Source organism: Gouania willdenowi, chromosome 18 (assembly GCF_900634775.1).
Source record: "Gouania willdenowi chromosome 18, fGouWil2.1, whole genome shotgun sequence".
In the NCBI taxonomy this organism is placed as follows: Eukaryota; Metazoa; Chordata; class Actinopteri; order Blenniiformes; family Gobiesocidae; genus Gouania; species Gouania willdenowi.
Window position 1 is genome coordinate 27017407 of NC_041061.1, and position 23493 is coordinate 27040899.

The 23493-nt window shown below is 38.6% G+C and overlaps 1 protein-coding gene across 3 annotated transcripts; it reads left to right on the forward strand.

The window, feature by feature from the left end:
* Window positions 1–1578: 1578 nt before the first annotated feature.
* rce1a (Ras converting CAAX endopeptidase 1a) lies at window positions 1579–21585 on the forward strand. Of its 3 annotated transcripts, XM_028474546.1 has the most exons (9): window positions 1579–1834; window positions 8556–8658; window positions 8722–8805; window positions 11497–11575; window positions 16863–17030; window positions 18744–18815; window positions 18891–18953; window positions 19028–19276; window positions 21387–21585. In XM_028474546.1, the coding sequence occupies exons 1-8, from the start codon at window positions 1719–1721 to the stop codon at window positions 19255–19257; spliced, it is 915 nt and encodes a 304-aa protein (XP_028330347.1). In that variant the 5' UTR covers window positions 1579–1718; the 3' UTR covers window positions 19258–19276; window positions 21387–21585. The 3 variants fall into 3 exon arrangements, with proteins under 3 accessions (XP_028330347.1, XP_028330346.1, XP_028330348.1); XM_028474545.1 differs by having other exon boundaries at window positions 19028–21585; XM_028474547.1 differs by lacking the exon at window positions 16863–17030 and having other exon boundaries at window positions 19028–21585.
* The last annotated feature ends 1908 nt before the right edge of the window (window positions 21586–23493 follow it).

The window sequence follows — 23493 nt, forward strand, 5'->3', positions numbered from 1 at the left end:
CGGATGTAACAGCAGACCTACCTACGTCACTCCCCCCCCCCCCCCCCCCGGGGTGGTGATGAGTGATGAGAAGGATATCTATTTATCTATCATATTATTATTAATTATTATTATTAATATTACAAATGTTATTGCTATTTATTATTATTATTATTATTATTATTATTATTATTATTATTATTATTATTAACAATAGTATAATTTAGTATTTTTTTTTTACTATTATGATATAATATTATTCAGTATCATTATTAATGCAATGCACCTCGTTTTTGCTCTTCTTCTTCTTCTTCTTGTTATTATTATTATTATTATTATTACAAAACTATTATAGCATTTTTGAGGGCCTAAACATGTTCAAAAACTTATGAAAATTTGAACGCATATTAGGACTGGTGAAAAAATTTACATTTTGGGGGAATTGGACATGTGAATGATAAAATTACTCAAATTACTGCGCCCCCTTGAAAATTGTATTTGCTCCCAGCTGGCACTGAGGACATCATCACTGTGGAACTCCTGCAAAATTCTGTCATCATCACTCTCCACCGTGATGACATCATCATCACAGACAGACAGAGATACCTTGCTTTTATAGAGAGATCAGTCTTGCATCCAACACTGCACTGTTAAAGTACTTCACACATCATATTTTTATTTTATTTTAAACTTACATGTTTATTTGGTTGTTATAAAACAATCTTGACAATAAAGTTGAATTTTTATAGATATAAATATTCTTCTTAGCAGCCTGTTCACTTGGATGATGTGCGATGCTTATGGAAGTTATTAAGAGTTTGTAGATGCTAATTAATTATAGCAGCTTTCATTTGTATGCCAAAAAAATTAGTTATGGTTTAAACCAACCACCATTCATAGTTATAACGCCACCTATTGGTGAAAGAAAATCATATGCATTATATTTGCACAGAACATTGCAGGAAAGTTTGTGATATAATCCTTGAAAATGGTCAGCTACGTCCCAACACTTTAATATTTCCCAACATGCAACACACCTCAACGTACGCCACGTCCCGACATGCGTGTGGTTGGGAGGGCCCGTTCAATGCTGCCTGCAGCATTAATTAATATTTGTTATTTATTAACAATGTTATTATTTAGCATTTTTACTATTATTATGTAATATTATTATAATTGTTATTTATCAATATTATTATTTAGTATTTTCACTATTCTTATTTGTTATTATTATTATTATTATTATTGTTATTATTATTATTATTATTATAATAATAAGTGATTTACAAAAGGAAAAATGACAACTAGGTTTAGTGACTAATGCACACAGAAGTAATAAATAAAGATATATTAAAAAAAAGGGAATAATTTATCAAAGATCAAACATTAAAATTGGAATGAAAACAGTAAAAGTGGAATAAAAAACACAATAGCATTTTAACATTTTAAATAATTAAAACAATACAATTATAAACTGAATACATTTTTACTAAATTCTGACTACAACTAAGTTGCATTTTAGTTTAAAGACTGTATTAACACCGTCCTGCCGCATGACGACAGTACAACTATAGTCATACAGAGTACAACGACAAACCACGACAATGACGTAGAACGGAAGCGCCGGAGCGCCTAGCTGTGTGTTTACTGCTAGCTGATGTTAGCTCCGAGTGAATCAGCCGTAGCTTTGATGGCGGTGGAGCAGTGAAGCGGCTGGTCGGTCCTCAGAGCACCGCGGCATGGTGGAGGAGAAGGCGGCGGGCGGCGGGCTGTGCGCCGTGTCCGTGCTGTGCTGCCTGACCCTGGCCTGCTCCTACGTAGGCAGCCTGTACGTGTGGAGGAGCGACCTACCCAGGTGAGGGATTTACGTTTACAAGCGGAGGGACGCGACCCCTAAGAGAGACGTCATCAACACCCGCCGAAAGGATTTTATTATAAGAGAGGAAACAGTATTAATAATGGGCTTTATGAAAACAATGGAACATCCTCTATTAATGAAACTAAGTATTGTAATGATGAGCTAGTGTCATGTTAGCATTAGTACATAGACTTGTAGTAAACTGAGCAATGAGCTAACATCATGTTAGCATTAGCACAGGGACTCGTAGTAAACTGAGTAATGAGCTAGTGTTGTGCTAGCATTAACATAGGGACCTGTAGTAAACTCAGTGATGAGCTAGCGTCTTTAGCACAGAGACTTGTAGTAAACTAGTGTGGTGTCAGCATTAGCACATGTAAACAATTGTGAACTAGCATGGTATTTGCATTATCACATTACACTTGTGGTGAGCTAACATGGTGTTAGCATTAGTACATGTAAACAGTGGTGAGCAAGCGTGGTGTTAGCACATGTAAACATGGATTAGTTAGTGTGGTGTTAGCATTAGCGCACGTAAAACAGTGGTGAGCGAGCATGGTGTTACCATTAGCACATGTAAACAGTTGTGAGCTCACGTGGTGTCCGCATTAGCACATGTAAAGTGGTGTGCTAGCATGGTGTTAGCATTAGCACATGTAAACAGTGATGAGCTAGTGTGGTGTTAGCATTATGACATATAACCTGTGATAAACTAGCACTGTGTTAGCATTATTACATGTAAACATTGATGAGCTAGCGTGGTGTTAGCATTTTACATGTAAACAGTGGTGAGCTAACGTGGTGTTAGCATTAGAACATGTAAACAGTGGTGAGCTAGTGTGGTGTTAGCATTAGCACATGCAAACAGTGGCAAGCTAGCGTGGTGTTAGCAGGGCTCGAGACTGTGACCAAAATGGTCGCGTATGCGAGTATATTTTCTGTGTGCGAGTGAAAATTTTATCTGGTCGCATCCGTGTGAGATTGCTCTCTCCGCGCTGCGGATGAGCAGACGATGCACGCTCACGCATCTTGGCTGCGGGTGATGCAAAGGTGAATGTGCAGAGTATAAACACCAATGTGCTCCTTTGGAGTGTGCACGGTCCACTATGAATGGAGCCGTTTATAATGAGCCGTTCACTGAGAGCGTGCACACATTGAGGGTAGCAGTAAAAAGGAAGAAAGTGCTGAGCTCAGCGATAGTGTACACACTCATCAGAATCAGCATGGAGGGACCAGAACTGATGGACTATCAGTGATGTTGCTTGGTTTAGTGACACATAAAAATCTAAAAGGACGCAGTAAATCCACTATCCATGCGTATCAGGGATGCACCTCATTTTTTTCCCATGAAAAACGACACATTGTGAACAACAACTTATGTTTAAAATCACAGTAGCTAGCAAAACAAACCTAGCCGCCAGCAGACCCCTTTACGCATTACCTTTGCGCAGACATGATCCCATTGAGTACATGCTAGTTTAGCCAACTAGCCAGTTAACGCGGATTTCATTTCAAAATGTTGCCTGGGACCATTTATTAAGTGCACCGCCCTCCCCTCTGAAAGCTTTGTCCGTGCTTCGTGTAGCGCAGCGGTGCTCCGTGAAAACGTGATCAGCTTTAATCATCTTCACCTGCTCAGTGTTCAAACTGTTGTGTCTGGTTAACTAAGAATAACTCAGTCCCTGTTGTTAGTTCTTTTTATTCCAGCCTTTTGTCCATGTCTCATAGATTCACAGTCAGTAAGCTACCTCAAGTACAAACGTTTCAGTGGGAACTTCCGGTTTACAAAATAAAAGTCAGAATTAGAACGTTACATTCAAACAACATCTCATCAGAGCTACAGAAGATAGGATAATAGGGATGTAACGATTCACTCAACTCCCGATACGATTCGATTCACGATACTGGGTTCACGATACGATTCTCTCACGAGTTTTTCATTTTCAAAATGGGACTGTAGAAAAAAAATTTTTTGGGAAAAAACTAGAAAATACTGTATTATTTTCCTTTTATTTTTCATTGTCAAAAGAATTCCTTAATAAACTATTCAAAACAATGCAATTTAACTAAAAATAAATCTTGAATTAAATGAATAAAGGAATAATACAAATGAAGATGAAGCCTATTAATTTAAATTCTGGTTCTATAATAAACAATGCAAAACTGCATAATAGTTCTTTTTCTTTTAAAAGTGCAACTGAAAATGTATTTTGTGCCTTAACAATTGGACTTTAAAAAAAAAAAAAAACATCATTGCACTGATTTACGTCATATTTGTTTGGACCAGCAGAGGGCGTTGGTAACTCAGTGGTCGGTTGGCTTGCAGATATTCTTGCAGTGAAGAAGAGAAGCTATGCTAGCAGACAGAGCTAATAGAAAAACGTGACTTTTACAGATATTCAAGTAATATTACAGATATTCTTTCGGTGCTAAAGGGGTAATGAATCATTTATTAACATATGTAAGAGTAGAAGGCAGCCAGAAAGAAAGTATTAGCAGACTCCGCCCGCCGCCTACACTTGTGGATAGCGCCCTCTGCTGGTTAAAGAAAGTACTGCGATTCAATTGTCAGAAAATCGATATCAACCGTGATACCTATGAATCGATTTTTAACTGCCTTACGATTAATCGTTACATCTCTATAAGATAATTTAAATTAGGTTAATTTAAACTAAGTTGATCAAAACCTAATCATTAAACCTGATCAGATTCAGTAAATCATTGATCCCTGAGAGGAAATATGGTGACATTAATGCTGTTCTCATACATCTTTATATGACATATAAATAACTAAAAAGGAGCAGTGAGAATAATCCATGTCACTACAATTTACATCTACCTTTTAATTGTATCTAATTTTATTTTTGACATACATTTTTGTTTAATTATGAGTTTTTTATGTATTAGTATTTATTTTGTTTCCTCACAGGAGGTAAAAACTAACATTTTCTTTAAAAAATTATAAATATTTCTTAAAAAAAAAAAATGTATTTTAAAAAAATAAAGTCGAAAACATAGAATTTGGGGGAAAAAAATGGAATTTGGGATATAATAAAATGGAAATTGTAAAAAAATGAGTCAAAGTAAAAAAAAAAAAAAAAAGTCAAAGATACAAACTTCTTCGTAGTAAGCAGTGATGTTGCTAGGTACGATACATTGTGAACAACAACTTATGTTTAAAGTCACAGTAACTAGCAAAAGAAACCTAGCGGTCAGCGGACCCCTTTACGCATTAAATCAGCGCAGACATGATCACCTTGAGTACATGCTAGTTTAGCTGCTACAACAACAATCAGCCAGTTAACTAGCTGCTTATAATACACCACAAACATATCTGCAACATTTTATTTTTCTCAACAAACTTTGCACTGTTGGTTAAGTTACATTTTTGTGCTATAAGTTTCATAGTGATTGACTTCATTTGATTTAGTTGATGTTCAGACAAGAAGATTTTGGTGGCAATTTATTTTTTGACTGTCATGGTGAGGAGAATGTTTTGTTTGTGTTAAAATCAGCACTTTTAGAGATAATTTATTTTTGTACAACAGACACCATTTTGTTTTCATTTGAATTGTATTTGTTTAATTTCATTTTGAACATACATGAATTATCTGCTATCTATAGCCATATCATACCACCATTAAGAGAGTTCAACACTACAATTTAAGAAATAGAAGAATATAAGAAATAGAAAGAAAGAATTTTTTTATTGGGGACCCATTGAATTTCCCAGAGACCCACTCAAATCAATCAATCAATCAATCAATCAATCTTTATTTGTATAGCGCCAAATCATAACCAATGGTATCTCAAGGCACTTTACAGTAGAGCAGTCTTAAGGACGGACTCTTCATTTTATGGATACACACATATGCATATATACGTATATACACATACATATGTATCCCACACCCAACATGAATTCATCATGGCGGCAAGGAAAACCTTCTGTTAAGCAGCAGGAACCTTGTGTGGATCCCATTCCTATGATGAACAGCCATCCACGTTATGCTGTGTTGGGTGTGTGCAGAGAAAAGGGTGGAGACAGAGCCGCTGAGTCTCTGTAACTCCACACTGAGGATCCCACGGACCTGCAAGACAAAAGCCAGAAGGAGTACAGGAGCAAACACACAAGGGAGTAAGCAGACATAGAGGGAGTGTTTGAAAGAGGAATGGGACCCTCTCCGGTCCCTCTCTAACCTAAATGACCTCTCTCTTAACGCCCTCTCCAACCTCTCTCCAACCGAGCATGCCAGACCCCCCCCCCCCGGCAGTCTATGCCTATTGCATCTTAATTATGAGCTATGAGCTGGTTCCTAACTAAAAGCTTTATCAAAGAGGAATGTTTTGAGCCTAACCTTAAAGGTAGAGAGGGTGTCTGCCCCCCGAACCGTGGTTGGTAGATGGTTCCAGAGAAGTGGGGCCTGATAACTGAAAGCTCTTCCTCCTATACTACTTTTAGAGATGAATGGAACAACGAGTAGTCCAGCATTTTGAGAGCGTAGTGTTCTGGGGGGATTGTATGGCACTACAAGCTCCTTGAGATAGACTGGTGCCTGTCCATTTAGGGCTTTATAAGTGAGAAGAAGAATCTTGAATTCTATTCTATATTTTATGGGAAGCCAATGCAGAGAGGCTAATACAGGAGTAATGTGATCTCTTCTCCTAGTTTTAGTCAGTACACGTGCTGCAGCATTTTGAACCAGCTGAAGTGTCTTAAGCGACTTGCTCGGGCAGCCTGCTAAAAGAGAATTACAATAATCCAGTCTAGAGGTAACAAAAGCATGGACTAGTTTTTCGGCGTCGCCCTGAGACAGGATAGATCTGATTTTAGCAATGTTACGGAGATGAAAGAAGGCAGTTCTTGAAGTTTGTTTTATGTGAGAGTTGAAGGATAAATCCTGATCAAATAGAACCCCAAGGTTTCTAACAGTTGTGCTTTGTGCCAGAGTAATGCCATCTAGGGCAGTTAGGCTAGCATAGGTTTCTCTAAGGTGTCGCGGGCCCAGTACAATGACCTCAGTCTTGTCTGAGTTGAGAAGAAGAAAATTTTGGTCCATCCAGGCCCTAATGTCCTTTAGACAGGCCTCAAGTTTAGATAGCTGATTTGTCTCACCTGACTTCATTGATACATACAGTTGGGTATCATCAGCATAGCAGTGAAAGTTAACAGAGTATTTTCTCATAACATTACCAAGGGGGATCATATAGATACAGAAGAGGATTGGACCTAGCACAGAGCCCTGAGGAACCCCGTAGCTTACTTTAGTGTACACAGAAGACTTATTATTCACGTGTACAAACTGGTACCTATCAGATAGGTTAAATCACCACCTGTGGGTCCTGGGGACTCACTATATGTAAAACCTATTAACATCACTGGACTATGATACCAGATGTTCAGCCGTGGTTCTCTCAAAGCAGGAGTCTGCAACCTGCGGCTCTGGGGCCTAATGTGGCCCTTTGACTCTTATGCAATGGCTCCTTATAGCTTTAAAAAACAACTATTGAAATAAATGTTTTTTTTTTTTTTTTTTACAGAAGCTATTAATGAATAATGACAAATAAAATCATGATATAACAATGTTAACCTAAAATAAATCATGTTGTGCAATGACCTCAGCACCTTCTACTTCACCTCCTGCAACATCTACAGACCATCAACTTTCCTGCACCTGTGGCTAAGCTTCAGTTTTAAATCCCTGGTAAGATAACTAAACCAATAAAAACACTATTCTGGAAAAAAAATAAAGATTTTAATTGTGTGGGAACAGATTATTTTAACCACCAATGTACAGATTAAATATGCATGTTTTATGTGTGGCAAGAAATGAGTAATTAGCATGTGTTGATCACATGATCATGTGTTATCAAATTCAAGTTACTTTTTGTAGCCTTTCAAATACATTAACTAAAAAAAATCTTCTTTATATAACATTGTGTTCATATAAACTGAGATGTGTAAGAATTTGAAGATTAAGATACTGTTTTATTTATTGATGTCAATTTATTTTATTTCAAACTGTTTTTAAGTTTCCAATTACATGATCAATAAAAATCACAATCAAATTAAATCTAACATTATGCTATATAATTTTAACTGTATAGAATTTAATACTGTATTGTCTTCACTGAGAAAGTATTTATGGCTCCAGGAGGACTTTAATCCAGGTGAGATGAGGTTAAATGGTTCCTTGTAGAGTAAAGGTTGCAGACCCCTGACCAGGGGAAGAGGGTTAGGAGACCCCACTGTAAGGACCCTCTGTATTTAATTCCATGAGGTGAAACAATGTAGATGTTAAGTTGGTTATGCTACTGTTAACGTAATTCAAGTACAGCCTTTCTGCTAAATTAAAAAAAAAAAAAAACAGAATACATGCAATACCTATTATTTCAGCCATAAACGTCATACAAAACTACGATACACCCCCCCCCCCCCCCCCCCCCCCCGGTTAAAAAAAAATGGGTGCGACTGAATTCTGTGCTGGATGGAAAAGTTAGTATAGAGCCCTGTGTTAGCATTAGCACATGTTAACAGTGGTGAGCTAGCGTGGTGTTAGCATTAGCACATGTACACAGTGGTGAGCTAGTGTGGTGTTAGCATTAGCACATGTAAACAGTGGTGAGCTAGCCTGGTGTTAGCGCTAGCACATGTAAACAGTGGTGAGCTAGCCTGGTGTTAGCATTAGCACATGTAAACAGTGATGTGTGTTCACAGGGACCACCCTGCGGTGATAAAGAGACGCTTCACTAGCGTCCTCATTGTTTCTGGCCTGTCTCCAGCGTTTGTGTGGGTGTGGAAGGAGTTCACTGGAATCAGGGTGAGTGTCTCGTGTCAGCCTTGTTATACGTGTACGTGTTGCTAACACATGCCTCTGTGTCAGACTGGCTCATCACTGCTGGCTCTCATGGGGATCCGATTGGAAGGCCTGGTTCCTGCCGTCGTCCTTCCTCTGCTGCTGACTATGGTGAGAGTCAACAACAACAAGGGAACCTTTAATATCTCGTTCATAATATATCCACTGTTATCCAGGAAGTTTATTATTATTTGGGTCATAGTATTTAATCATCTTAAAGATGGAAATCCTTGTTTTAATCATCAGAAATAAAATGGGTTCAAAGTCACCAAAAATGGTGGAAAATGTGGTGAAATGGGATTTTAAAAACCACAGAAATGTTTCAAAAGTTATAAACTAGGGTGGACAAAAACTGACAGAAAGGTGGTAAAAAGGCTTTAATGTGTCAATATTGGAACAATTAGTTTAAACTGGCAAATAATGAGCGTACATGATACATACAAAATAAAATGACAAAAAAAAACATCTCTGTTCATTAAAACAATAAATCCTACGAAGAAGAAAAAAAAAGATGAAAGAATGACTCCTTTTCCTTTGTTTAGCCTTCAGACTAGGGCTGGGCAAAAAAAAATCGGTTTAATTGAATTTGTAGATAAAAACAATTTTTATTTTGCAAATTCAAGTTAAAAAAAAAAATTTTTTTTCCCCCACCACAGTTTTTTTTTTGGACTTTTTTTGATGTGAGCTAGCATCCTCTTTGTTTACATGTGTTAACCCATTGAGTAGGCTCTATGTGTAAAACAGGCATGTTTAATTTTTTATTCACACTATGCTGAGATGCGAAGTGAAGAGTTTATTATTTTTTTAATTATAATGTTATAAAATATGGTTTCGGTACAGTTTCTTAATCAGAAAATGTAAGCTGCTGTGAAGTTGCTGTTGCACTTTTGCTTAAACCTGGGTTAAAGCTTAAGATTGTTGAATGACAGAACCTCATTAACTGTTTAGTTTGGGATTATTTTATGCATTTTAACTCTTCAGAACAATCACAGCAATAAAGTTGCACTTTTGACAATATATCTGATGTCTGCAGTCACTTTTAAATGCATTAAATAAAATAATCGAAAATCAAATCGAAACTTGAATTTTTCTTTAAAAAATTGGAGATTTTTTTTAAGTAAAATCGCCCAACCCTACTTCAGATTAATAAATTACAGGAATTACTTAGACCACACCCATACTAAAACAAAAAAAATAATTGTAAAATGATGGAAAACAAGATTTTTTTTCTTCTCAAAAGTACTAAATATATATAAAGTAATGCATCAGTTTTATGAAATGGTTTTCCAAAAAACCTCAGATGCTTTACAGGAAGCTGCAAGAGTGTGGAGGAGATGATTAGTTGAATAGAAATATAACAAAACAAAAAACGACAAAATAAAAAAACTCAAAATCTGAAAAGATTTTATATATATATATATATTAGGGGTGTAACGATACACAAAATGCATGGTTCGATACGTACCTCGGTATTGAGGTCACGGTTCAGTTCATTTTTGGTACAGTATGGAGCGAAATGCAAAACATAAACTTGCTTGTTTATTCGAAACTTTAGTAAACCAACAATGTATTTAATATTATACAGAATATGAAAATAAAATTTAAAAAATACAATACTATTGTAAAGTGCTTCCCGGTAATATTCTCAAACAAAAATCACATTAAATATTATAGAAATAAGCTCACAGCTTGTTTTTAACAAACATAAAGTACAGCACAGTTCCAGCATGTAGCTCTTGGTTTAGACCTTCATATTTTTGGCCAGAAAAATGTTCTTGTCCACATTGTCTGCAGTAAGTGCAGATCTGCTGGCAGTTACAAATGCACAACATAAATTTGCTTGTTCATTCAAAACTTTAGTAAACCAACAATGTATTTAACATTATAGAGAATATGAAAAAAAATAAGCTCCTCACAGCTTGTTAACAGCTTTTATCCGCTGCTATTAAGAATCCGATGGCAGTTATAGCTTTGGCCAGATCTGAATTGCTAGACAGAGGCTGCTTGAATGCCGAAGTCAGCTGCGTTTGCACTAAGGGCGTTTTCTTTCTCGTCGCAGTGATATTCGCACTCGGGTTTCAAGTGAGTAGGCATGTTCGTTGTGTTCCCGGAAACATACTCGACCTCAGCTGAACAATGTCGGCACACAGCTATCGTTTTATCAACTGGTCGTTCTCCGTTACAGTATTTCACCCGGAAGCCGAAGTGTTCCCAAGCAGGAGACTTTAGCGACAGGGGAGGGTCCTCCAGCTCTGGTTTCTCGCTAGCATTAGCCATGACGTACAAGCTTGCACATGTAGCTGCAGGCGGAAGTAAACACACGCTACTTCCGTTCCATTCCGGAAACTCACTTGTGCACAACCCTGTACCTGAACCGAATGTGTGTATATATATGAGCACAGTGTATGTGCACAAATGCGTTCCCCTCTGCCCCCCCGCGGTAAAGATAAAGGTAAAAACACATATTTGTCAATAAACACACATATCTGGTGAATATTTCTATCGTAAAATGAAAGAATGTTGAAGCTTCTGTTGAACTAGGAAACATTTTAAATCTTCTGTTCTTTTAAATATTCTAAAGAATAATGACAAGTTTCATTTGATTTCATTGACAAATAGAGCTGGGTATCATCTGCATAGCAGTGGACGTTTACATGGTGATTTCTGATGATATTTCCTCGTGTAATGTAAACACTATTGGTCCTAAAACTTAACATTGACATTAACTGTGGTTAACGATGCACATTATTTATTGAGCATCTGAATTTGATCCACGTTAAGAGTGTGTGTCTGTGTGTGAAGGTCTTGTTCCTGGGCCCTCTCATGCAGCTGGCCATGGACTGTCCCTGGAGCTTCATTGATGGAGTCAGGGTGGCCTTTGGTGAGTGACTCATGACAACATTAATACAAATAAAACCACAGAAACACATAAAAATGACTCCAAAAACACACAAAATGACAATAAAAACTTTGAAAATAGGAAAAAAAATTACAAAATGAAAACATAAATACACAAAATTTGAGTAAAATATGCAAAATGACAACATTAATACAAATAAAATGCAAACAAACAAAAATGACTCCAAAAACACAAAATGACAACAAAAACTTACAAAATAGGAAAAAGAAAATACATAAATACTCAAATTTTGAGTAAAATATACAAGATGACAACATTAATACTTTACGCTTTTGGTCTTATACAACATGTGACTGGTCCGACACACACTCAAGGTCACACTTTGGATCTGATTATCTCTGAAGGTGTTGACATCTCTGCTGTTGATGTATGAGGCTTAGCTCTATCTGATCATTTCTGTGTCTTTTTTTACTTAGAGACTGTAACATCTGTTCCCCTACTTCTGTTTTTTTAAAGAAAAGGTACATAAATGACAACGTATGTGCACAGTTTATGGAAGCCATAGTGATGACACAAACCTTGGTTGCTGAGACAGTTGATCATTTTTTGGACGAGTTTAATACAAAAGTCTGTAATGTCATAGATGTGGTGGCTCCAATCAAAACTAAGATAAAACTAAACACAGAAAACAAATTGGAGGAGGACTGAGATAATGCAGAATTTGAAATCAGATTCATCTAGAACTGTACAGAATAAGTCTTTGTAAATTGGCTTGTTCAAAGCGAGGCAGCAATACGTTTCCGAAATTATTGCTAAACAGGGCTCTACACTAACTTTTCCAGTGGTGGCACAGGTACGACTAACTTTCTCAGTTGGTCGCACCAGCACAGAATTTGGTCGCACCCTTTTTTCTTTTTTTTTTTGAGCAGGGGTGGAGAGTGTACAGCATAGCCATACATGCTGATGAATAATCAGAATCAGATTTCCTTTATTAATCTCGTATATTTGTATGAAGTAACGATTGACAATGATGTGATATATTTACTAAAAGTTTTTCTGCAACCAGCAGTGGCTTTTATCTAATTATAAAAGTTGTAACATTTAAAAAAAGAAAAAAAAACATAACAGGTTATCGATGTATTCTGTTTTTTATTTTGCAGAAAAGCTGTACTTGAATTAAGTTAACAGCAGCATAACCAACTTAGCATCTGCATTGCTTCACTCCATGGAATTAAATTCAGAGGGTCCAGCTCTGATAGTGGGGTCTCCTAACCCTCTTCCCCTGGTCAGGTGTCTGTAACCTTTACTCTACAAGGAACCATTTAGGATTTTGGCTCATCTCACTTGGAGCCGAAAAAATCCCTTCTCAATGAAGACTATACAGTGTAATAAATTCTACACAGTTAAAATTATATAGAATAATGTTTGATTTATATTGATCATGTAAATGGAAAATTAAAAACAGTTTTAAATGAATGAAAATAAATTGACATCAATAAATAAAACAGTATGTTACATCTTCAAGTTTTTACACATCTCAGTTTACATGAACACAATGTTATATAAAGAAGATTTTTTTTAGTTAACGTATTTGAAGGGCTCCAAAAATGAACTTGAATTTGCTATCACATGATCATGTGATCAACACATGCTAATTACTCATTTCTTGCCACACATAAAGCATACATATTTAACCATCATGAAGGTGGTTAAATTAATCTGTTCCCACACAATTAAAATCTCTATTTTCTTCCAGAATAGTGTTTTTGTTAGGGCGACCGTGGCTCAGGTGGTAGTGGGTCGTCTTCTGATCGAGAGGTTGGGGGTTCGATCCCAGTACCTGACTATGTGTCGAAGTGTCCTTGGGCAAGACACTGAACCCTAAGTTGCTCCCTGTGGTCGACTAGCGCCTTGCATGGCAGTCCTGTCCCATTGGTGTGTGAATGTGAGAGTGATTGGGTGAATGAGCTGATATGTAAAGCGCTTTGAGACTGCTTCAGTGTGGTGATAAAGCGCTATATAAAATCAAGTCCATTTAGTCCATTTACCATTTGTTGGTTTAATTATCTTACCAGGGATTTAAAACTTAAGCTTAGCCACAGGTGCAGGAAAGTTGATGGTCTGTAGATGTTGCAGGTGCTGAGTCATTGTACAACGTGATTTATTTTAGGTTAACAAATTGTTATATCTTGATTTTATTTGTCATTAATCATTAATAGCTTCTGTAAAAAAACAAAATAAACAGAACTGTCAATCGTTTTTTTAACGCTATAAGGAGCCATTGCAAAAGAGTCAAAGAGCCACATGAGGCTCCAGAGCCGCAGGTTGCAGACCCCTGCTCTGGGAGAACCACAGCTGAAAACTTGCCTGGCATCATAGTTCATCAGTTCTGGTCCCTCCATGATGATTCTGATGAGCGTGTACGTTCTATCACTGAGCTCAGCATGTTCTTGGTTTTTACTGCTGCCCTCAATGTGAGCGTTCACTCAGTGAAGGGCTCGCTATGCCTGGCACAATACCCTCAAACTTCTTCAAAACTGTCATAAAGTAAATTATCACTGATTTGTGTCAGATTATTAACTGCTCATTCCAATCAGGCACTGTACCAAAATCCCTGAAAGTAGCTGCTGTGAAACCTCTGTTAAAAAAGAAGAACACTGGATGCCTCTATACTGGCTAACTATAGACCAATCAGCAACCTTCCATTCATAGCCAAGATCATTGAGAAGGTGGTCTTCAACCAACTGAGTCAATTCTTAACATTCAACAAAATACTTGATAAATTTTGGTCAGGTTTTTGTTCTCATCACAGCACTGAAACTGCTCTGATCAAAGTGATCAATGACATAAGTTTGAACACTGATTCAGGAAAAGTATCTGTTCTCATTTTATTGGATCTAAGTGCTGCATTTAATAATAATACATTGGATTTTATATAGCGCTTTATCATAGACACTCAAAGCGCTTTACAGAATTAAAGCATTAGTCTTTCACTCCACACTTACTGGTGGTAAGCTACTATTGTAGCCACAGCTGCCCTGGGACAGACTGTCGAAAGCTAGGCTGCCATAGTGCGCAATCGGCCCCTCCGACCACCACCAACTCACACTACATTCATACTAGGAAATGTGGGCGAAGTGTCTTGCCCAAGGACACAATGGCCATGTTTACATGGGAGCTTTAATTCCTCTTTAAAGCGGAATAAAAGGTAATCCCTCTTTAACCTGACCTTGTAAACACATAATTCCTACTGCTAATTTAATTCCGAATTAAACTTGATTCAGAATTAGGGGGCTGGTTTATTCCGTTTTTCATTCTGAATTCGACAATTCCTCTTTCTTGTAAACACTTAACAACACAAATATGAAGACATTTACTTGGACACATGGACCTATTACACACATGGAGATCAGCAAACGGAACAGGCTTCATCGGACAGGTGAAGCTTGTTCACCCGGAGGCGGAGTAAATGCGTCGCCATACTGCTGCACAGGCTGTAAGTTTATCATTGTATCAGTTGTTAGAGCTAGCAAATATGTATTTCTGGTCATTGTTTTCTGGCGTTTTACTGAGCTTTATTTACCGGTGATCAGTTCCTATCTCCTTTCTGCTCCATAGACCAAAGTGTGTTATTGTGGAGCTGCTCCACTGGTACACTGTAGACCATACAATTTTGTTGCACAGATTGCAAACATGGGTTGGACTAACTGGAAAAGTAATGCAATGGTTTAAGTCCTATTTGGAGGAGCAAAGTTATTTTGTAAGCACTGGAAACTTTGAGTCTGACAGATTACCAATGTCCTGTGGGGTTCCTCAGGGATCTGCTCTTGGACCCCTTCTGTTTAGCCTTCATATGCTTCCTTTAGGTGGACAAATTTTACAGAACTGTAAGGTTGATTATCAGAGCTACGCAGATGGCACACAACTATATCTATCACTGAACCCAGATGACTATGGTCCCATTGAGGTGTTGTGTGACTGTTTAGAAAAAGTAAACTTCTGGATGAGTGAAAACGTCCTTCAACTAAACCATGACAAGATGGAGGTGATTGTCTTTGGTAACAAGGAAAAGAGGACTGCTGTCAGCAAGTATCTGAGTCTGGATCTTTAAAAGCTAAAGACCAAGTCAAAAACCTTGGTGTTCTGATTGACTCAGATCTTACATTCAGCAGTCAGATCAAATCTATCACAAAAACATCTTCTACCACTTAAAGAACATCTCCAGAGTGAAAGGTTTAATGGCTCAGAAAGACCAGGAGAAACTGGTCCATGCTTTTATCTCCAGCAGACTGGACTATTGTAATGGTCTTCATCAAACATCTACAGCTGGTTCAGAACGCTGCAGCTCAGGTCTGAACCAGAACAAAGAGGTCAGAACACATTAGTCCAGTTTAAAAGTCTTTTCACTGGCTCCCAGTCAGCCTCAGAATAGACTTTAAAGTTCTGCTGCTGGTGTATAAATCTATGAATGGGTTTGGTCCAGAATACATCAGTGAGATGTTAGTCAGGTATGAACCCAGCAGGTCTCTCAGATCTATGGACACAGGTCAGATAGTGGAGCCCAGAGCTCACAGTAAACATGGTGATGCTGCTTTTAGTTGTTATGCTGCAAAGAAGTGGAACAAACTGCCAGCAGAGCTGAAGTCAGTATCCAATGTGAACATTTTTAAATCAAAGTTAAAGGCACTTTTTTTTCTACTGCATATTACTGAAAGGGAGATTTTTGGTCATGTTGTTGATGTCATGTGTTTGTTGGTGATTTTTAATGATTTTACTGATGATTTTAAATGTTTTTACTGATGATTTTAAATGTTTTTGCTGCTGATTTTAATGTTCTTGATTTTTAAGATGTTGAATGTTTTCTGTTGCACATTTTGATCATGTAAAGCACATTGAGTTGCCTTGTGTATGAAATTTGCTATACACATAAATGTGCCTTGCCTTGCCTAATACAAATAAAACTCCAGAAACACATAAAAATGACTCCAACAACACAAAGTGACAACAAAATACACACATTTAAAGTAAGATACTCAAAAAATTACCATGCAAACACCAAAAATGACAAAAAAAACTTAGAATATCAAAGTAGAATATCAAAAATGAGAACATACAGTAAATGTAAATGCAAACAAACACAAATGACAACAAAATGCACAAAATGAGGGTAAAATATACAAAGAAAATCACAGAAACCCAGACAAAAACACACACAAAATGCACACAATCTCCTCTGTGTTGCTGTTTCATCTCATCCCAGCTGTTGTGTGTGTGTGTGCGTGCCTGCGTGCATGTGCATGTGCTTCAGACCCGTGTTTCTGGATGGTGTGTACCAGTGACATGCGCTGGCTGAGGAACCAGGTGGTGGCCCCACTAACAGAGGAGCTGGTGTTTAGGGCGTGTATGCTACCCATGCTGGTTCCCTGTGCTGGACCGTCCACCGCCATCTTCACCTGTCCTCTCTTCTTTGGAGTGGGTGAGAACACACAACCTTCTTTCTCCCTCTTTCTCTTCCCTGGAGACACTTCGTGAAGCATCTATAATATCAAGCTCCAAATATTTCTGATAATTGAAAAAAAGACTTAATAGGTCTTAAAAAATACTTCATTTTTATAAAGTACCGTATTTTTCGGACTCTAAGGCGCACTTAAAATCCGTTAATTTTCTCAAAAATTGACAGTGCGCCTTATAGTCAGGTGCGCCTTATGTATGAAATTAATATGTCAAAATGTTTTAGTACAACTTTGGTAAACTATGAAGCTGCACCGCTTGATGGATTTTTGGCGCTTCAGGGCTACCGTAGTCAGGTGCCTCACGGAGTGATATGTACCAGTACTGTGCTTTAACATACTGACCTGAAAAAGTGAGTGTAATGTTCTATATTTTATGTGTTAAACCTGAACAATGTTGAGAGTTATTGTTAATGAGTTGAATAAAGTTTGACTTATCTGACTATTTTGTTTCGCTTAACGCGTCTTAATAATAATAATAATAATAATAATAATAATAATAATTACAAACCAGTGCGCCTTATGTATGTAAATAGACCCGGTCAGACCCATTCATTGGGTCTACAAAAACATTTTGTCCTCATCACACCGTGACCTCACACAATGAAAGGACTTGTAATAACGTGACATTTGACATCAAACTATAAAATGAATAGTGTGTGTGTGTTTTGTAAAGCCTCACAGAATGGAAAGCTTTCTAATTAGAAATGTCACAGTATTGACGATTCCGCGGTATTACAAGTGCCTCGATATTGTCATGGTTGTGTGACGGTATAAAATAATGAGCCGTTGAGCTTAAAATTATGTGTCCATACCAGCCTGTCATTGCCTGATCCCGTTAGATCTGTGAAGCTAAGCAGGTCTGGGCCTGGGTTAGAGAATTCCAGGTCCCACAGTAGGGTGGCAGTCACCCCAGTGGTATCTGTCATCGTGTCCTTGGGCAAGGCACTTCACCCACATTGCCTAGTATGAATGTAGTGTGTGAATGAATGTTGGTGGTGGTCGGAGGGGCCGATGGCGCACTATGGCAGCCTCGCTTCCGTCAGTCTGCCCCAGGGCAGCTGTGGCTACAATAGTAGTTTGCCACCACTACAGTAAGTCTGGAGTAAAAGAATAATCGCTTAATTTTATAAAGCGACTTTGAGTGTCTACATAAAATTGATGCATTATTATTAAGTTTGTGGGTTGGATGTAGCGGACATTTTCAGAGTAACCCATTGACCGAGGTTACCCCTGGTAGAGGGAAACACGTCTTCCAGAGCATCCAGCGGGTGAAATTCAGACTCTAGCCAAAAACCGAGCACATATTTGGACTTGGGGGACACAGAGAGACACATTATGTTAGCATTAGCACAGGGACTTGTAGTAAACTGAGCAATTAGCTAGCATCATGTTTGCATTAGCACAGGGACTTGTAGTAAACCAAGCAATGAGCTAGCATCATGTTAGCATTAGCACAGAAACTTGTAGTAAACCGAGCAATGAGCTAACATCATGTTAGCATTAGCACATGGACTTGTAGTAAGCTTAGTGATGAGCTAGTGTGGTGTTTGCATTAGCACAGGGACTTGAACGCCACACATTCCCTTTCACAGACTGTCTGGACCGAAGGGATTTATGACTGTTGTGTTGACGTGATGGACGAGAGAGTCAGCGCTAACTGTAGTTCTCTTTTCTAGCTCACTTCCACCACGTGATTGAGCTGCTGAGGTTTAGACAGGGGACTCTGTCAGGGATTTTCCTCTCTGCAGGTAACAACTCCCCCTCTTGTTCCCAGCATGCATTGCAGTGTAGCGTGTGTCCATGTGTGTGTCTGTGTGTTGCAGTATTCCAGTTCTCCTACACTGCATTGTTTGGGGCGTACACAGCCTTCCTCTTCATCAGAACAGGTGAAGTGTGAGCCATGTTGTCATGTGTTCTTCTTCTGTGGTGGTTTATTGTTGACACTTTGGAGGTATTGCAGGTCACCTGGTGGGCCCGGTCCTCTGCCATTCCTTCTGTAACTACATGGGGTTCCCGGCCCTCAGCGCGGCCGTGGACCACCCTCAGCGCCTCACCGTGCTGTCCTGCTACGTGCTGGGGGTACTCCTCTTCCTCCTCCTCCTCTTCCCCTTCACTGACCCCTCCTACTACGGCCTGCCCACCCCCGTCTGCTCACTGGCTTCCGCCCCCAGCCCCCTCTGCCTCTCCTGATGCTGCTGCTGTGGACCAGGTGAGGGAGGAGCTAAAGACCACATTCTTTAATATATTAGATATTAGACATGAGGAGATGTTTGCAATAACGCCCAATGGACTGCACACAGTATGTATGTGTGTCAACACACACACACTAAGTGAAGAGGATGGACTGTCCCTCAGAGCAGAAATGGAGAGAAGAGGAAGCTCCTCCTCCTCACAGGCCACTCTTTGATGGATGGAGAAACCTTTATCACAGCAAACTATGCAGCTCTGCTCTTTGGTCCTGTGGCTAATGCTAACGCTACTACAAGTAGGAGTATTTGTGTGTGTGTGTCAATCAGGAGAGTTCCACTTCATCCTTTGCTTTTGTAGTTTAATGTAAATGTTCTGAAAAGATAAAGAGTTTAGTTTGGAACACATGGACACACATACATGCACGCATACAAACACATGCATACATGCACACACACGCACACAATTACTTGCAGACACACGCAAACAGACACATACACACGTGAACACATACACATATGCACACACGCATACACACATATGTGCATACACATACACGTACATACACACATGCACAGGCATGCATACACACACATGCACATGCAGTCACGCACGCATGCATACTCATATGGGGGGTGGATCGCTTCTAAATTCATGCGCACCAGTCCATCGAACGCGTAAACGAACGCGTACCCTGCGTCTGCACGTCTGATCTACATTTTTCATAGACTTAGAATGGGTACACGGGCACAATGCACAAGTCACGTCCGCATGTTTGCTTGCAGACGTGTTAACACATCTGCAGACGCTTTAATGTGCATACACATTAAAGCGTATGCACACCTACACCACACCTGGATGTGATGTGCACCTAACAAACATAAATATTTCGGTCACAAATAGACGTAGGTGTGGCGTAAGTGAAGCTATAGCGATCAGGCGAGCTTTACTATTGATCACCATCTACGTGACATGTAAACACTTCGAAAAAAATATTAGGCGCTTACGTGTGCAGGTATGCAAGTGTGAGTGTACAACGGACCACCATTTAGTCCGGTTACAGTCTGTGTCACTACACCCATCCATAGAGTGGTAGTGACTGTAGTGTTAAGCTCTGAGTCAGATCATTGCTGTGATTGGACAGAATACAACACTCACACACACTTACTGACTTGCACGCGTGTACACGCCTGCTCGCCTAACAATTTTTTGTTTAGTGTTTACATGTCACGCAGACGGTGCTACATAGTGAAGGTCACCTGATTGCTATAGCTTCACTCACGCCACACCTGCCACTACACTTAACTATGTATAATGGGTAAGTTTAGTGAAAGTTAGGCAGGCAGGTACGCGTGAGTTAGACTGGTGCCATGAATTTAAAAGCGATCCACCCCCTTTATACACATGCATACGTACGCACACACACACACACACACACACACACACACACACACACACACGTGTGGACAAGTACACAAACATGCACATGCATGCATACACGTACACGTGCACACACACATGCAGTCACGCATGCATGCACACACACACACACACAATTACATGCAGACGCACGTGCACGCACACACACACGCTAAATGTGAGCTAAAGCAGGAGGCGTGGTCATAAGGTGTGCTGTGGTATCTGCCTCCTAATCATCATAGAGTGAGTGTTGCATGTTCTCGTTTTAAACACCTTCTGCTGTCATTGGTGTTAGAATCAAAGAATCAACACCTAACAGGTTGTTGTTGTCCAGGTGAGTCACTGAGCGCACTCACACTGGAGGATGTAGTACTTTTTACTTCCACGTTGTGCTAACAGCTAGGAACTATGATGCTAATCCAACACTAAGCTGTCATTCCTCCTGGAAGCTACAAAAACCCAGTCCCAGTGCTGACTCAGCACTTTCTCAGTTAGTTCTATAGTGAAAGCTCTACATTCCCCACCAGCATGTGCAGTAACCATAGAGCAGTGTTCTAGAGTTCATGGACACACACACACACGTTCCACTGATTCCTTTGATGAGCTGCTGTGTACATGCTATATAGGAGTGTACATACTATTCTGCCAAACCAGCGTGCGTTCTATCAGAGGTGATTCTATTGATGGGTGATCTATGTGCTTCTATGTACCAGGTGCCATACTCCACAGAGCCACCAGGGAGCAGCAGAGACACGCCTATTTTCATACAACACTCACTTATCTTTGTATCCAGCTCTATATTTTCTAACTAGATCTATTTTGGTGAAGGTGCTCTGTGGTCCTTGTGTTGTAAATGAGGTGTGTGTGTTAGGGGGACAACCTGTGTGTGTAAATAAAGATTGTTGTTTTCTATTCTCTGTGTGTGCGTGTGTTTCTGCTCCTCTTCATCACTGGTGCGTAGATTGTGAAAACACTGTTTCATAGCCCACATATTTAGAATGTTTAGCTCATTTTTTCTTTCATCTGATGAAAGAACATGTAAAACGGCATGTTCTACATCACTGTTAAAAATGTGTACATGAAAAATAAATCTAAATGTGAATGGTGAATATAAATTGAAATGTTATCTAAACATTAAATCTGTTAAACATTAAATTTAATTTAAATGTCAAATGCCAATCTTAATATAAATTCTAAAACTAAATGAAATTAAAATGTAAATGTAAATGTTACATCTAAATATGAAATCTAAATTTAAATGTTACATCTAAATCTAAATGTTCAATCTGAATTTAAATATTGATTTAAATAGAAATGTTAATCGACTGTAAATGTCAATTATGACTATAAATGGGAAATTTGTTACCAAATGTAAAGCTAAACATTTCTAAACATTTAGCTTTACACATGGCAACCGATTTAACATTTATATTTGGAATTAACATGGAGATTTACATTAAACATTTAAATGTTAAAGTTAAATTTTAAATCTAATTATTGAATGTTAAATCTATATTTAAAGCTAGATCAAAATGTTGAAAAAAAAGTAAATGTAAAATGCCACTCTAAATCTAAATGTTAAATCTAAATGTTGAATCTGAATTTAAATGTTGAATGTAAATTTAAATGTAAATGTTAATTCTAAATCTAAATCTTCAATTAGTCACCAAGTGTAAAGCTAAACATTTTTAAACGTAGCTTTACACTTGGTGACCGATCAATTTGGAATTAACATTTAGATTTAACTTTTTTTTTAATATATATATTTAACATTTATAATAAACTTTTAGTATTAACATTTAGATTCAGATGTATTTTTCATGTGTACACATTTTTAACAATGATATAGTACATGCTGTTTTACATGAAAGGACGGGACAAGCTCCCTTGTGGAGTGAAAATGTTTTTTTAGAGCTCCCCCTGCTGACCTGTAGTATAGGTCATAAACCCCGCCTCCTCAGTGATAACAGATGGGATGTGGGTCAAACTAAAGTTAAGATACTTGTCACATTTTTTTTTCAAACCTAAACTCTGCTGTGATCATTAGTCATTATTATAGTTGCACGATACCCCGTGGTGCCAAATTATAATGGTTCCTACTATACTAGAAATTCTGCACAACGGCGCTACCATGGATAAGATACTACTGTACCTGTGCCAGTTTCCGCTACATAACGGCTGCCTCTACTCTCCTCCCGGCTTCTCACTCCACAGTCTAAGCTCACTGCACGCTCCTCTCTCAAACAATCCAACATGACAATCAAACTCCACAGCTGCTGAATGATTGGCTGTTTGCCTGTTACTGGTGACGTCCGGAGATATAATAGGCTGTTTCCGCACGCTGGGCTGATTGGCTGTTCGTGTGTTTCTGCCGGCATGAAGGAACTGAAGACAGCTCCGCTTCGATAGAAACTTGCTTCAAAAGAAACAAGCTAAAGTTCTGTCTCGCGTGCACGGCTTATAGTCACAAACACGAGACAACACATGGCAGAAGCACCGGGCCCGAGCGGTGAGTCTGTCGCGGCGACGTTGTCGTCAGTGGAATCACTAATTTTGCTCAAAAAACCAAACTCCAAAAGTTCCATTTGAAACTATTTTGTCTTTAAACGACGCAGACACAATACAGCAATAGGAGATCTACTGTACTGTGCAGGCGCTGTCACCAAGCGATGGGAGCCAAAGGAGGAACATTATTATTATTTACAGAGATATTTACAATGTACAAACAACATATTCATACAAAGGAGAGATCACATTCAATCTCATAAAACATCAGTGACGTCACCCAGAAAATATACATACAAATATAGTTTCTCAGGG